Raw genomic sequence first — 12939 nt, 5'->3', positions numbered from 1 at the left:
CTGTCCACCCAGGCTGGGCTGAGGCCTGCTGGGGTCCAACCAGGCCAGAGGGCAGCCTGGGCCCGTTCTGTCACCCTCTCCCTGAGGTGGGTGTGGGTGGACACTCCCAGGGCCTGATTGGAGCCAGCTGGAAGCTCAGGGCAGAGGAATGTGCTTGAACCCCCCAGCAGCCTGTCTCCCTGTGCTCCAAGGCCAAGGGACTGCCTGCTTGGAGCTGGTCCTCTCTGGGCTTGGAGGGCGAGCTGAGGCCCTCAGATCCTCCAGGAACAGGGACAGGAGGGAGGAGGCAGACTCAGCACTCAGGGACACTCTGTCTTCCAAAGGGTGTCCTTAAAGCCAGTTCCAGGAACCGGCCTGCCAGAGGAGAACAGCTTCCAAAGTCGCTGATGCAATCTGAACAGAGGAGCCGGGGCAATTAATTTATTATCAGACAGACGCAACAAGCAGGACGTGTCTGCATGAAAAGCACCCTTAACGTAACAATGTCAGAAAATAACGCAAAGTCCAAGTTCTGCCAAGGCCTGGTTGTCTCGGCTCAGCTCCGAGGCTCAGCTTCCAGGTACGCGCCCAGGGTTCAGCTGGGGCTCGCGTCCAAAGCCTATTTCCTGACAGTGAGGACCTTCCTTCCTGCGGCTCCCCAGCTCTCCAAGGCTGCCCTTGGCGTCTCCACGATTCTGTTTCAAGAATGAGACTTTGCAGCCAGCCCAGAGAACACGGCCTGTCCTGGCCTCGCCGCTCCCCATCCAGCAAGCGACAGAGCAACTGGCCTGGCAAGGGGCCCAGCTCCTAGGCTCTGTCCAGAGCAGCCCCCAGGGTGGTGACACCTGGGGCCAGCAGCTGCAGACCTGCAGTGACTGGATGCTCCTTCCAGGGGGTGCACAGAGCGCCAACCCAGGGCATCTGGGCAGGGGCAGCAGGGACAAGGCTGGGTCCCAAGCTGAGGATTTTCAGCGAAGCCCCTCCCCTTTCCAGCATCCCCAGAGTCCTGGCTCTCACTGTGAGGCATGGGGAGGGGGGCAGCGGGAGGGAGCACGGGTCAGGAGCAGGCTGGGCCTGTGCTGGGGAGCAGCCCCCAACACAGCCTGGGCCCAGGGCAGGGCAGCTCACAGGTATCAGCACCTGCCTGCCTTGGCAGTGACAGGGAATTCACTCAGCCTACTGCCTGGGGGTGTGGACATGACACATTGCCAGGTGGAGCTTCTGGCCACACAGAGAGCCCATCCAAAATGTGTCACCAAGATAGGGCCTCACCACCTGGGCCACTCTGCAAACAGCTCCAACACACCTCAAGGTAGCAGCCTCCCCTCCAAGACCCTGCTTCCCACTGGGGACAGTGGGGCAGAGGGACACGAGGCCCCAGCCTGGCTCAATCCCACCTCTGATTCTCTGTCACTCAGGACCCTGGACGGGCTACCTTCCTCCTCTCGGCCTTACCTGACCTGTCACCTCCTGAGACTCACTCCTTGCACCCTACAGGGACCCCACCTCCAGCACCCCCAGTTTTGGCTGAGTCAGCCTCTCTAGTGACAGGGAATCCACCACCCAAGGCCACAACCCTGTCCCTGTCCAGCAGCTCTGAGTACAAAGACCTTCTGCGCAGGAGGGAGAGGCTGGCTTCCCCAGGATCCCCCACGGCCACTGCCACCCTGGCTCTGGGGCCACACTGCTGTCCATCCCCCTCCCAAAGGAAGGTTCCTCACCCCTAGACACTGCCCACCACCCTGCAGCTCACCCAGCACGTCGGCCGACTTCTTCCTCTCCACAATCTGGATATCCCGGGCGCCAGCAGGGATGTGCGTCACCAGAGAGTAACCTGGAGGCAGATGGAAGTCAGTAAGCCGCCGTCACCTCTCCTGAGGAATGCTACCTTGCCGGCAGGTGAGGGGAGCAGTCTAGGGGCTGGTCCACTCCCCTGGTCCCCTGAAATGCCCTGTGCTGTCCCCGAGGCTCAGCCTCCTGTCAGCCCCTGACCTGGCCAGCCTGTTCCCACCGAGGCCACAGGCCAGCCCCTTCCTCACTGGTGCCAGCTCCAGCCCCGCCTTGGGAAGGGACTCTGTGTACCTCAGGGACCTTAACACACTGGAGCCCGTGGGCTTCGGTCTCATGGCCACGCATCACCCAAGGGGCCGGGATGATCACTGGGCCCTCAGGCCTCGGTCCCCTCGTCTGCACACAGGCTCAGCACCATCCTCTCCAGGATGGCACATCATCACTGTTAATCCCATCTCATTAGAGCGTCACCCTGATGGCAAGCCACGAGGACCCTGAGGGCCCAGCCTTCCCAGCACCAGGCCTCTCAGTCCATCTGAGGGCACCTCAGCCAGCTCAGTCTCTTACCCACCTAGGGAAGCCATAGAGTCCTGCAAACCACCCAGGGCTTGAGGGGCTGGGGGCTGGGGGCACACCCTGTGAGGACAGGGGATTGAACAACCCTTGAACAGGGAAGTCTGCCACAGGGGCCAGGGGCCCAGGAATGCAGGGCCTGCTGGGGTTGGCACTCCGGTCCTGGGTTCCCTGTGGGCAGCAGTAGAGTCCACGTGCCTCTCTCACCCAGAGTCTCTGTCACCCAGACGAGCTGCTCCTGCAGGCCAGGCTGGGCTTGCCTACCCTCCCAGACCCCACCCCACCCTACAGGTCCCTGAAGGCTCTGGCCTGGCCCATGTTTCACAGTGAGCACTTTGGGGTCCAGGGAGTGAGGGCTCAGTCAGAGCCAGCCCAGCTCTGTAACTAAGGGACTACAGCCAGGTCATGCCGCCCCCTTTGCCCGTCTTGGCAGCTTCGAGCAGCAATTCTGCCTGCCGTGGAGCGACGTCAGCAGGCGTGGAAGAGTTAACGCGGGCCAGACCTGATTCAGTGCCCTGCCAGCCTGGGGCACCCCCAGAATTAGCTGGGACTGTTCCTGCTCCTTCCTGGGGGGGGACTCCCGTGGGCATGCCTCCTGTCTGTGGCTGCAGCCCCATGACCCCAGCACGTCCCGGGTGCCCTGAAGCAGATGCACTGTGTGACCGCAGGCCCCGCCTCTATGCCCCAGGTCCAGCCCAAGGCCATGCAAGCAGGTTGGTGAGAGGAGGAGAGGGACAGGCACCCTCCAACGGCTATACACGGCCCCTCCCACAGCAAGGCCGCCAAGGCAAGGGCCTCTGCCCATCGCGCCTGGCAAGCGCTCAACATGCATAATTCACACCCCGGTCTGGCTGCGCTGCCCAACCACCCCTCCTTTCCCCAGCCCTGTCCAGCATGCCCTGCCCTAGCTGCGTGTCCAAGTCCCACCCTCTCCAGCACCCTCCCCCAGGACCTTCTGGAAGCCAATCTAACTCCATAATTACCCCTTGTGCAGGGGTGAACCATCCTCCACCACCTAGACCCCTCAGTGGCCCTGAAAAGGGTTGGTTCTAGCCCAGACTCACTGGAGGACCCTGGGCAGGTAATGCCCACTCTGGGCCTCAGTTTCCCCACCTGCCTAGTGGGCTTCAAGCTCCCCAACCAGGAGGCTGTGCTAAACCAGCTCAATGGCACATGGATTTCAGTGGACACCTGACACAGTGATAGAAGTGACCTCTGACCAAGAGTAGAAAGGCCTGTCACACACACAGACCCCCAGCCAGACCAGAGCTGGATATAAACATGCCTTTGAAGAGGTTCAGGCACTCCCAGGGGCCAGAGGCTCTGGACTGGAGTCCACTCACAGGTGAGAGGAGCCCCTGAGAGGTGGGCCCCAGGAGCTGGCATGCTCAGGGTCAACTCTCACAGCGCTCTGGGGCTGGGGCCCTGCCTCAGTTTCTCTCTTTTACGTGTGGCAGCAACACTTCCCTGCAGGCTGCTTCGTAGCTCGGATATGGTCCCCATGCCAACTGCCTTCTGGCACACAACAGGTGCCGGTCAGAGGGGTCTCAGTACGGGGCCAGCCCCGGCACCTGGTGGACACTCAGGTGGCCCGAGAGGGAAGAACTCAAAAGAACTCGTCTGAAGGTGCCCAGCAGGGAGGTTGTGCCCGGCACCCGGCATCCCAGCCTGGCACTCACCAAGGTGGGCGTTGCCCTTGCGGTAGTTGCCCGTCACGTGAGTGCAGCTGCTCCCGTCACCCTGGCAGACGCCACACTTATCCAGCGTGTGGGTGGAGAAGAGCACCCCGTCACAGCCGATGGGCTGCAAGAAGCAAGGGAGATGGCCATGGGAGGGCGCCGTGGCGGGGCCGGGGCTGCCGCTGCCCTGGACCGCGTGAGAGCAGCGTACTTTGCTACAATGTTTAACAACCTCACATTTTCCAGACACGCAAACCCCTCGCAGGTCGGTGAGCTTGCAGGACGTGCCATCCCGGGCGGGGACCATGAGCTGCCGCTGGCCGTCCACAGTGGTGCAGTGCAGGTCGCACGGCTTGCTGGAGATGTGGACGTAGTCATCTGGGGGACGAGGGAGGGGGTCTCGGTGGGGAGGGGGTGCTGGACTCCAGGGTCTTCCCCACTTCCTCCTGCTGAGACAGCACCCTCCCCGCCAAGGTCTGGAGGGCAGAACGGGTCTGCCCAGGGTCTCAGTGGCAGAAATGGACCACGATGCAGATTATCCAGCCCAATCCAGGCTTCCTGGTTCTGGCTTCTGCCTCCTGTTAGTGGGGGCCACGCCTGAGACCCCGGCCCAGCGCTTTCCCCAGGAGCAGGACAGGCTAACTCATTCGCATTGTTGCCTGGACAACCTGCCCCCAGCCCCAGAGAGAGAAAGAGGGGGAGATGGCCACTACACCCACAGGCCCTGTGGGACCTGGGCCTGTAGCCAGTCCCTGCTTGGGATTGTCTGGGCTGGTTCCTGTCCAAGCCAGGAGCCAGTGAGCGGGAAGTGTGCTGACCCTGAAGCCAGGCTGCAGGAAACTCAGCCCCAGGAACTGTCCCGGGTAAGGCCTCGGGTCGGGACAGGAGACCTCCAGGCCTTGGAGCAGGAGACGTGGGCTGTGCTCAGGCTCCACAGCTGCCACCACAACCTCCGGACCCCTGTTCCAGGCCTCACCCCCACCATCAGATAGTCCTGGGACTACAAAGGCCACCCCCCCCGGCAGGTCCGCAGGGCTGTAAGTACCGGGGTACAGGGGCTTCCACTGGTATGCCCGCCCGTCGAACACTCGGGAGTTGAAGGAGACGCACTGCTCCTCTCGGAAGCTCCTCCCGTCTGGTGGACACTCCTGGGAAGGGAGAGGTGGGGGCTCCAGGAGGGACTTGGCCCCAGAGGGCACCTTTGTCCAGTCTGAGCCCCTAAGGGCCACAGCCCATGGCGACCTCTCATGCCCTCGCTGGGGCTCCCTCTCTCCCACCACCACAGGGAGGTGGTCCTCCTCACCTGGCCTCCACCTAGCCACAGTGGAGGGGATGGGCGCCATGGCCCTGACCACACTGCCCTCCCCTGCTCTCCTTCCTCAGGCAGACACGGGTGCAGGTGTCCCCAAGGCACCTACAACATCCTAGCACCATTGCTGGCCATGCATGGGAACCAGATCAGGAGGGGGGACCTGACTCCACAGAGGAGGACCCAAGGCAGAGGGAGACCCTGTCCAAGGGGCCGGCTTAGTCATGCTGGGTCTGGACTGTGCTGAGGTGTCTCCATCAGGAGCTCGCAAATGGCAGCACCGTCCCAGGAGGAATGTGGACCCGGAGAAGGCCATCCCAGAGGTGCTGGTGCACACATGGGAACCCCAGCCACTCTGCCTGCCTGGCCCAGGCCTGCCCAGCAGCCCGAAGGAGCCAGCTCCAGGACCCCATGTCCCAGCTGCCCTTGGGTCTGCAGGCATTCGTGTTCAGACTGACTTTGGCCCCACTGAGAGAAGACTGGCCGCCCAGAGGCAGCGCTCCTGCTCCACCACCCTGGTTCCCGGCACAAGGCTCAGGAAGAGGCAGAGGCTGGGGGCACCTGGGAGCAGAAGAGAGCTCCAGGGGCACAGGAGCTGGACGAGCCCCAAAGAGCAGCCCAGTAGGACTGCCTTACAGGCGGGGACGAGGAAGCCATGTGCGGTCTGCCCAGGAGCACCTGGCCCACGATTGCAGGCAGCGCCCCCAGCCCTCGGGCCCCACTGGAAGTCACGGGAGCCTCAGCAAGTCCAGCCGTCCCACACATGCCCAGAGGACAGTGGGCATGACACAGTAGTCTGACCCCCAAGGGAGCTCAGTCCGAGCCTGGACACCAACCCCACCCTGGTTCTTCCTGGAGGGCAGGCCCAGGAGGCACGCCAGGGGGCCAGGGCGACAAGACATAGGGTGCCAAGTGGGACCTGCCTGAAAGCAGGGGAAGGCGGGCGGCCTCACCTGCACTCTGCAGAGCTGGTGTCGCCTGGATGTGCCCGTGCAGGTCCTGTTGCCAGCACCTGGGACAGACTTCCTCCTGGCAGGAAGGCGGGGTGCGGGGTGTTGAGCCAGAGCCGGAACAGGAGCTGCAGGCCCAACACCCCTTCAGGGAGGGCCACCGCCCTCCAGAGCCCCGCGCCCAGCTCTCCCTGCTGGGGTCGGGCTCCTCCCTCCCACTTGACTCCTGCCCCACCCCAGGCCTGGCAAGGACAATGATCGATTGGTTCCTAGAGCCCCAGCACAGCACAGGGTCATACTACACAGAATCTATAAGGGCACCGCATTCGCCACGCACTTGGTGCTGTGCTGATGCAGAAAACACAGGGTCTCCTCGTATGTACTCAGAAGCATGAGGGAGCTCCAGCAAGTTCCCCATGCTACAGACGAGAAAACGTGCAAGAGAAAGTGACGTGACTTGCCCAAGGTCACACAGCCAGAAAGAAAGTAGCAGAGAAAAAACTCAAATCCAAGTCTGCCTGATGGTGAGGGCTTATGGTCCTGCACTGTGCTCCTGCCTGTTCCACTCAGCTGGGACCTTCAGAAGAGACGAGGGTCTCACCCCGCAATGGCGAGCCTTAGAAACCTCCCCCTCTCCCGTGAGAGGCACCCCTGGGACCAAGGAGCATGGTGAGCTCTAACACAACTTTAGGACCCAGCAGAAGCTGTGTCCCTGGCAGCAGCCAGTGGGAGACTGACCCTGACTTCCTCAAACGTGAGATCCCCAGTATAGGAGCCACCAGGCCCAGCTGCCCACCCTGGTACCTTGCCCACCGGCTGCCCCACCCCATGCGCCACCCCCCTCCACAGCCGCGCCAAGCTCACACCTCTGCTGCAGGCAGTGCCGCTCCTGGGACATCACCCCACCCCCGCAGCTGCGGGAGCACGCCGTCCACTTGGTCCACTCCCCCCACCAGTAAGTGGTGGCATCGGCACCCCCCTCCAGGCTGTTGTCCTGGGTGAGAGGCCCCACAGACGGTCAGCGAGGGGCTCAAGTGCCCAGCAGGACAGGCCTGACCCTGGGCCTGAGGGATCCTGCTGGCCACACAGTGCCAGGCTCGGGTCTGCAAGGTGTTCTGGAGTGACTCCCTGAGTGCCAGGCCATGTCCTGTCTTAAGATCTGAACATCTGGGGGCTTGGAGGGCTCCAGGGGCCTCACCCCACCAGCTGCACTTGCTTCTGCACAGCCTGCCCATGCATCTGCAGGACACGAGCCCCCCAGTACACGCCTCGGTCCAGGGCATTGCTGGAGGGGAGGCACCCGGCCACCCTTGGCTGCACCCTGACACACGGTGGCCAGAGCCTCAGCTGAGGGGCTGATCTGACTGGCTCTGCGGATGGGTTTCTGAGGCCCCAGGGGCTCTGGGACCCAGGCAGATACCCCACGCCTGTCACAGAGCCCCTCCAAAGCCATCCGTTTGGAAGTGACCACGGCACCTGAGGTTCGGGGTGGGGCCTGATAATGACAGCCTACTCACCGAGGCTTCAGTGGACGCTGCACCCCCAGCCACAACTGCCAGGGCCAGCAGGCACCAGGCCCAGTACGAATGCCACTGTCCACCGTCCATCCTAGGAAGCAAGGCACTGCTTTGGAGAAAAGCCCTTCAGGGTTGCCCAGTGCCCCAAGCTGCCAGCCTGCCTGGGATTGGGTGGCAGTGGCCGCCTGGCAGGCCACACAGCGAGAGGCCGAGCCATCCATCTGGACTCAGCAAGAAGGAACTCTGTGAGCCATTAGAGGCCTGCCCGGGCTTGGGGACAGAGGGGTGGTGTGCATGCCGGGCCCAGGCCACCTGTGAGCTGAGGGCACCCAGGAAGCGGCCGTGCTGGGCTCTGAACACTGGTGCTCCCTGGAGAATGGCTGTCAGGAAACCAGGGATGGTGCAGGCAGCTGGAGGCCAGGGCAGGGGGAGGGGCCCCGGGCTCCGCCTTGGCCAGAGGGGGTTGCAGAGGGCAAGGAGGTGGCCGGGGGCTTTGCCCAGCCCTTTCTTCCCTGCCTCCCCTTGCCCTGTCCATGTGGCCTCGGGGAGGCCACAGCCTCACCACCCTGGCTCATTCTCAGGAAGAGGCATCCAGCGGCAGCTGGCACTCGGCACACAGCCCGGCTATCTGTGTCCCTCCGGCCTGAGATGGAATCAGGGAGAGGCCTGGAGGAAGTGCAGATTGAGCCATTGTGCCAGTGGCCAGGACCAAGCAGCCTACCCCTCCCCACAAGTCACACCTCTGGCCCAGAACACCTGCAAGGGGTCAAATCCAATCAAATCGAGGGGAGCTCCCAGCCCCTGGGCTCTATCCCCACCCCACCTTATCCCCAACAGGCACCCTGCCCTAAAAGAGAAGAGCAGGGACTAATGGCCTCTGCCCAGGGTTTGTCTGAGGTGAGTGTCTCTTGCCAGTGAGTCCAAGGAGGGGACTCAGGAACCACTAAGCCCAGAGTCCAGAGGGAGAAGCCAACTGGTCCAAAACCACACAGCAAGGCAAGCGATTGGCTCCAGCCTCTGAGCAAATGTAGGACTCGTCCCATGTCCAGCAAATTCCAGGGGGAGAGGGTATGCGAATCACCCCCACCCAGAAGCTAGCTCCAGAGTGGCCCCTTACCCTACCCCCGCAGCTCCAACTCTTCTTCCCTGGCAGGTCCAGCACCTGCAGGTGTCGACACACCCTCCACCCGAAGCCTGCGGCATGCACCCTGGAGTCAGGACCCAGAGCCCCAAGGCCCCATGCTACCAGCGCAGCCACCAACCCAGCCCCACTGACCTCCCCTCCCCGCGGTCTCCAGCTGTGCCCCAGCCCTGCACCAGCTCGGTGCCCAGAGCTGTCCTGGTGGCTCACTGGTGCCCCAGCCCTGCCAGCCGCTAAAGACAGGTGCCGAGCAGGCCTCACGCTTGGTTTTCATTAAGGCTCCCAGACGCCGCTGGCTCTGGTCAGGCCCAGCTCACCCGGGATCCGTCTCTCCCAGGGGTCCCAAAAGAGCAACCAGAGAGCAAAAGGGTCCGCAGCGTGGGCTGCAGCTGGGGCTGAGGCACCACCTGCGTTGTGCTGGGCAGGGCTGCCCCCCACCCAGGGGGGCTCCCAGGGGGGCTGGAGGACGCCCAGCTCCCAGTCCCACTCTGAGCAGTTGACTGGTCTGGAAGGACTGCAGGTCATGCCTCCAGGAGGCTGAGACATGAGGGAGATGGGGACAAGGTGGCCTACCTGGCCTGGGGTCAGCAGGTTGTCCTCCCAGAGAAAGGGGTGAGAGCTGGCAGGCAGACGCCGCAGACAGGGACCCGGGCAGCCAGGTGCGCTGTGCGGGGAGGGCCTCGCGGAGCGGGGGCTCGGCCTCCCTCTGGCCCCGCCTCCAGGCCGCCTCCCTCTCCCACTTCAAAGAGCATCCAAGGGAGGGGGTTCCCGGGAGGGGACTCAGCCCAGTGGCGGCTCCCAGGCCGCAGCCGCCTTTATAGCTGTGAGGCAGACGGGGAGGAACTCACACTTCCCACCAGGCCGCTCCCCCGCCCGCCGCCGGCCGGCCTGGCGCACACTTTAACCCGCTCTGCGCCTCTGGAGCCCGGCCAGGCCGGCCCAGCTGCCTGCTGGCTGCTGCCGCCGCGGCTCGGGAGCAGCAAGCAGGGAGGCCCGCCTGCCCAGTCCCGAGCGGGGAGCACATGTCGTGTGTCCAGACGGAGCTGCCCCGACCCTGAGGTCACTGGGGAAGCTGGGGAGTCTGGCTTCTGCTCCAGGGGCCCAGCCCTGCCACTCCTGCAGACGGGGCAGGGTGCGTGCGGCACCCCGCTGGCAGCCCCTCTCACAGAGGGAAAGACTGAGGTCCCAGCCAGCCACCAGCCCCAGAGAGTTTGTCCTGAGATGCAGAGACCTAAGCAGGTGAGAGGCTGAGGGAGACCCAGCCAGGGTGCAGCCTCGGGCTCCAGAGATAGACTGATGTGCCCACGGCCTGCAGAGCAGACGGCTGGAATAGCCAGGGTTGGCGGGCAGAGAAGGGAACTCTGCAGATGTTCAGCGCCAGCTGGGCAGCCCCTGGCAGGGCAGCCTGGGGCTCCAGGCCCCTGCTCCTGCTGAGCCTGTGCCAGCCCCACTAGGAAGCCTGGCAGACCCTGAGGGCAAGGGACTTGCCCTCACACACCAGGCTCCCCAGCTCTCTCCTGGAGAACAGGCACCTCCAGCCTCGGGACAGAAACCAGGACAATGCTTGGAAGGCCCTCTGAGCCCTTTCACCCATGCCCCTGTCTCTCTGCCACAGATGACATAGGTGGTGCTTGGAAGACACTCCCTCCTCTCAACCTCTGTCCGCTCTGCTGGAGAATGAGCTCTTTCAGCTACTTCCTTGGTTGACTAAGAGTCGCATCCTCAGCAAGTTCAGCCTTATATCTGACCACTAGCTAGAAAGATCAGGAAACAGCAGCCAGTATAACAAGGATGCTATACCAGGCTCACACCCCGAGCTGAGCCTCTCTAAGAGCCTAGAGCTACAAGGTCGGCATCTCTGTTTTCTGCATCTTGCAGATGAGAAGCTGAGGCTTGGTGACTTTGAGTGACAGGCCAGAGGCCATATTTATCAGCAGTAGCAGAGCGGGGACTCCCCCCCACCCCTGTCGGTTGGTTCTCTAGGCACTGGCTCCTCCTCCGGGGGCAGGGGCATGGGAGGGGGGGACTCCAGCATCTCCTGCTGCAGCGGCTGGGATGTGTGTGGGCTCCCAGTCACCCGGACCTTGACCCTAACCCTAGCCTAGACCCACGCTGCCCCCTGCGGTCAGTGTGCCACAGCACAGACATGCTGGGACCTGTCACCCATAGCTGGCACAGGGCCATGTATATAAGGCAGACACGCCCATGCTGGTCCCTTCAGGGACATGGACGCCTCTGCTGCCCCACTCTCCTCCCCCAACTCCCGTAGGCCCTGGCACAGACCATGAGCTCTCCTGGCACTTCTGGTGCCCACACCCCACCAGTGCCAGAGTGACTAACGGTTTCCCTTGGGAGGAGCCCACAGTCGACCAACACCACCACCCCCAGCATCTTCCCTTGGCTTGGCGGGACAGCCCAAGCTGCAGCCTGGCCATCTAGGAGACCAGCCTTTGGAGCCAGAACCCCTAGTTTTGTGACCTCTCCAGGTGTATGACCCTCCAGGACTCAGCTCCCCACACCTGACCTCCAGAAGCCCCCAGATCCGGGCCCCCAAAGCCCTTCCTCCCACCTCCTCCCAGGTCAGGTTCTTAGCTGCCCTCCCAGCTCACTCTGTCCAGCAACAGCTGTTGTCCTCTGTCCCCAGGGGGGTCCCCGGTACCTGTAAGGGCAGGAACTCACCCTTCGAGTTCTCCTGTGCCCATAGAAAGGCAACACTAACGTGCAAACTTTAGAGGTGAATGGGAGTGAGTGCTGGGGTGAGGAGAGCGCTTCCCCTGCCTCTGAACAGGGCCCTGCATCTTGCTCCAGCTCCACTCATCCCCCGTGGAGCCAGCCCAGGGATCCTGCTTCCTGGGCCCCTTCCTCCACAGTGCTGGTGCCTGGGGCTTGGGTAGCCTGCAGTCACTAAGGAGCTAACTGTGCCAGGCCACCCGTCTGGCCCTGCCCTTCCCCCTGGAGCCCCCTCAGCACCATCTCCACATGCTCAGCCCCACTCTGGCTGCTTGTCCAAGGTCACCTCTTCAGGAGGCCTTTCAGGGGCCTGGCACTCTGTATGGCAGAACTGTCTCCCTGACCTGCAGCTGGGACCCATGAGCGGGAGCTGTTGCCTCTCAGTTCCAGATGGCTGGCCCACGGCGGTCCTCCATCACTACGGGGTTGGTCCAGCGGTGGCATATGCCGGGGACTGCTTGTCCCCCAGGGCGTGCGGGAGCAGCACCTCTCTCTACTCTCCCCCAGGCCCAGATCCCTCACGAGGGGCCGCGGCCATGTGGCCCTGGCACTGGGGAGGGCACCTGTCTTAGACGGAAGCTCTCCAGAGATCAGGGGAGGAGCTTGGGAATGAGATGGCAGACACGTTTCTGGGGGACGCCAAGAGGGTGAAGAGACCAAGATGGGGGACTGAAGAGGCTGGGGTCAACGAGGCCAGCAGGTCACCAGATGACCACTTGGGAGGCGCCCAGGGGTGGACACAGCCTCACTAGGAGCTGAGGCTTGTCCTGCACAGGGAAGCATCAGAAGAGAGCCCCAGAGGACAGAGCCCACAGGTCCAGCAGGCCAGCCCAGGCCTTGGAGCCCACCCTTGGGAGGCAGGACCTGGAGGCCCCGCCCTGTGGAGAGCAGCTGGTCTTCAGGTGGCCGTGATGACCATGCCAGGTGTCCTACCTATGTCTTGGTCTGGCCGGAAGCCAGGCTTCCTGGGTTATAATCCCATCTTAGTCTTTCCATCTGGGTGACTCTGGGCACGTTGGAAGACTCTCTGGGCTTTAGCTTCCTCGGTTGCACAATGGGGCCGGGAGGCGGTCTCCATGCGGGGCTGTGGGGAGTGCACTTGAGTTCATGAGCTGATCCCGGAGGAGGCCGCCGCAGGGCCAGGGCAGCCGTATTCCTGGACCCTGGGCCCTGGGTCTCCTTACGCCGTTTTCCTCAACCCTGACAAAACCACACCAGGCCATAGGGTCACGTCCAGACAGAGAAGGAAACCGAGGCCACAGTGTGGCTG

The 12939-nt window shown here is 63.2% G+C and overlaps 1 protein-coding gene across 1 annotated transcript in view; it reads right to left on the bottom strand.

Moving 5' to 3' along the window:
- The window catches only part of Adamtsl2 (ADAMTS like 2), a 32112-nt gene extending 22499 nt beyond the window's left edge, over nucleotides 1–9613 (bottom strand). The window contains exons 1-8 of the mRNA XM_027942134.2: nucleotides 9513–9613; nucleotides 7799–7889; nucleotides 7148–7275; nucleotides 6285–6360; nucleotides 5068–5170; nucleotides 4255–4400; nucleotides 4023–4146; nucleotides 1733–1813 (exon numbers count right to left, since the gene is read on the bottom strand). Coding sequence (XP_027797935.1) covers nucleotides 1733–1813; nucleotides 4023–4146; nucleotides 4255–4400; nucleotides 5068–5170; nucleotides 6285–6360; nucleotides 7148–7275; nucleotides 7799–7888 — 748 coding nt within the window. The 5' untranslated portion in view covers nucleotide 7889; nucleotides 9513–9613. The remainder of the gene's footprint in view (nucleotides 1–1732; nucleotides 1814–4022; nucleotides 4147–4254; nucleotides 4401–5067; nucleotides 5171–6284; nucleotides 6361–7147; nucleotides 7276–7798; nucleotides 7890–9512) is intronic.
- Nucleotides 9614–12939: the final 3326 nt, after the last annotated feature.

This window comes from Marmota flaviventris, chromosome 13 (genome assembly GCF_047511675.1).
Source record: "Marmota flaviventris isolate mMarFla1 chromosome 13, mMarFla1.hap1, whole genome shotgun sequence".
NCBI lineage: Eukaryota > Metazoa > Chordata > Mammalia > Rodentia > Sciuridae > Marmota > Marmota flaviventris.
This window is presented reverse-complemented; position numbering and strand designations above follow the sequence as displayed.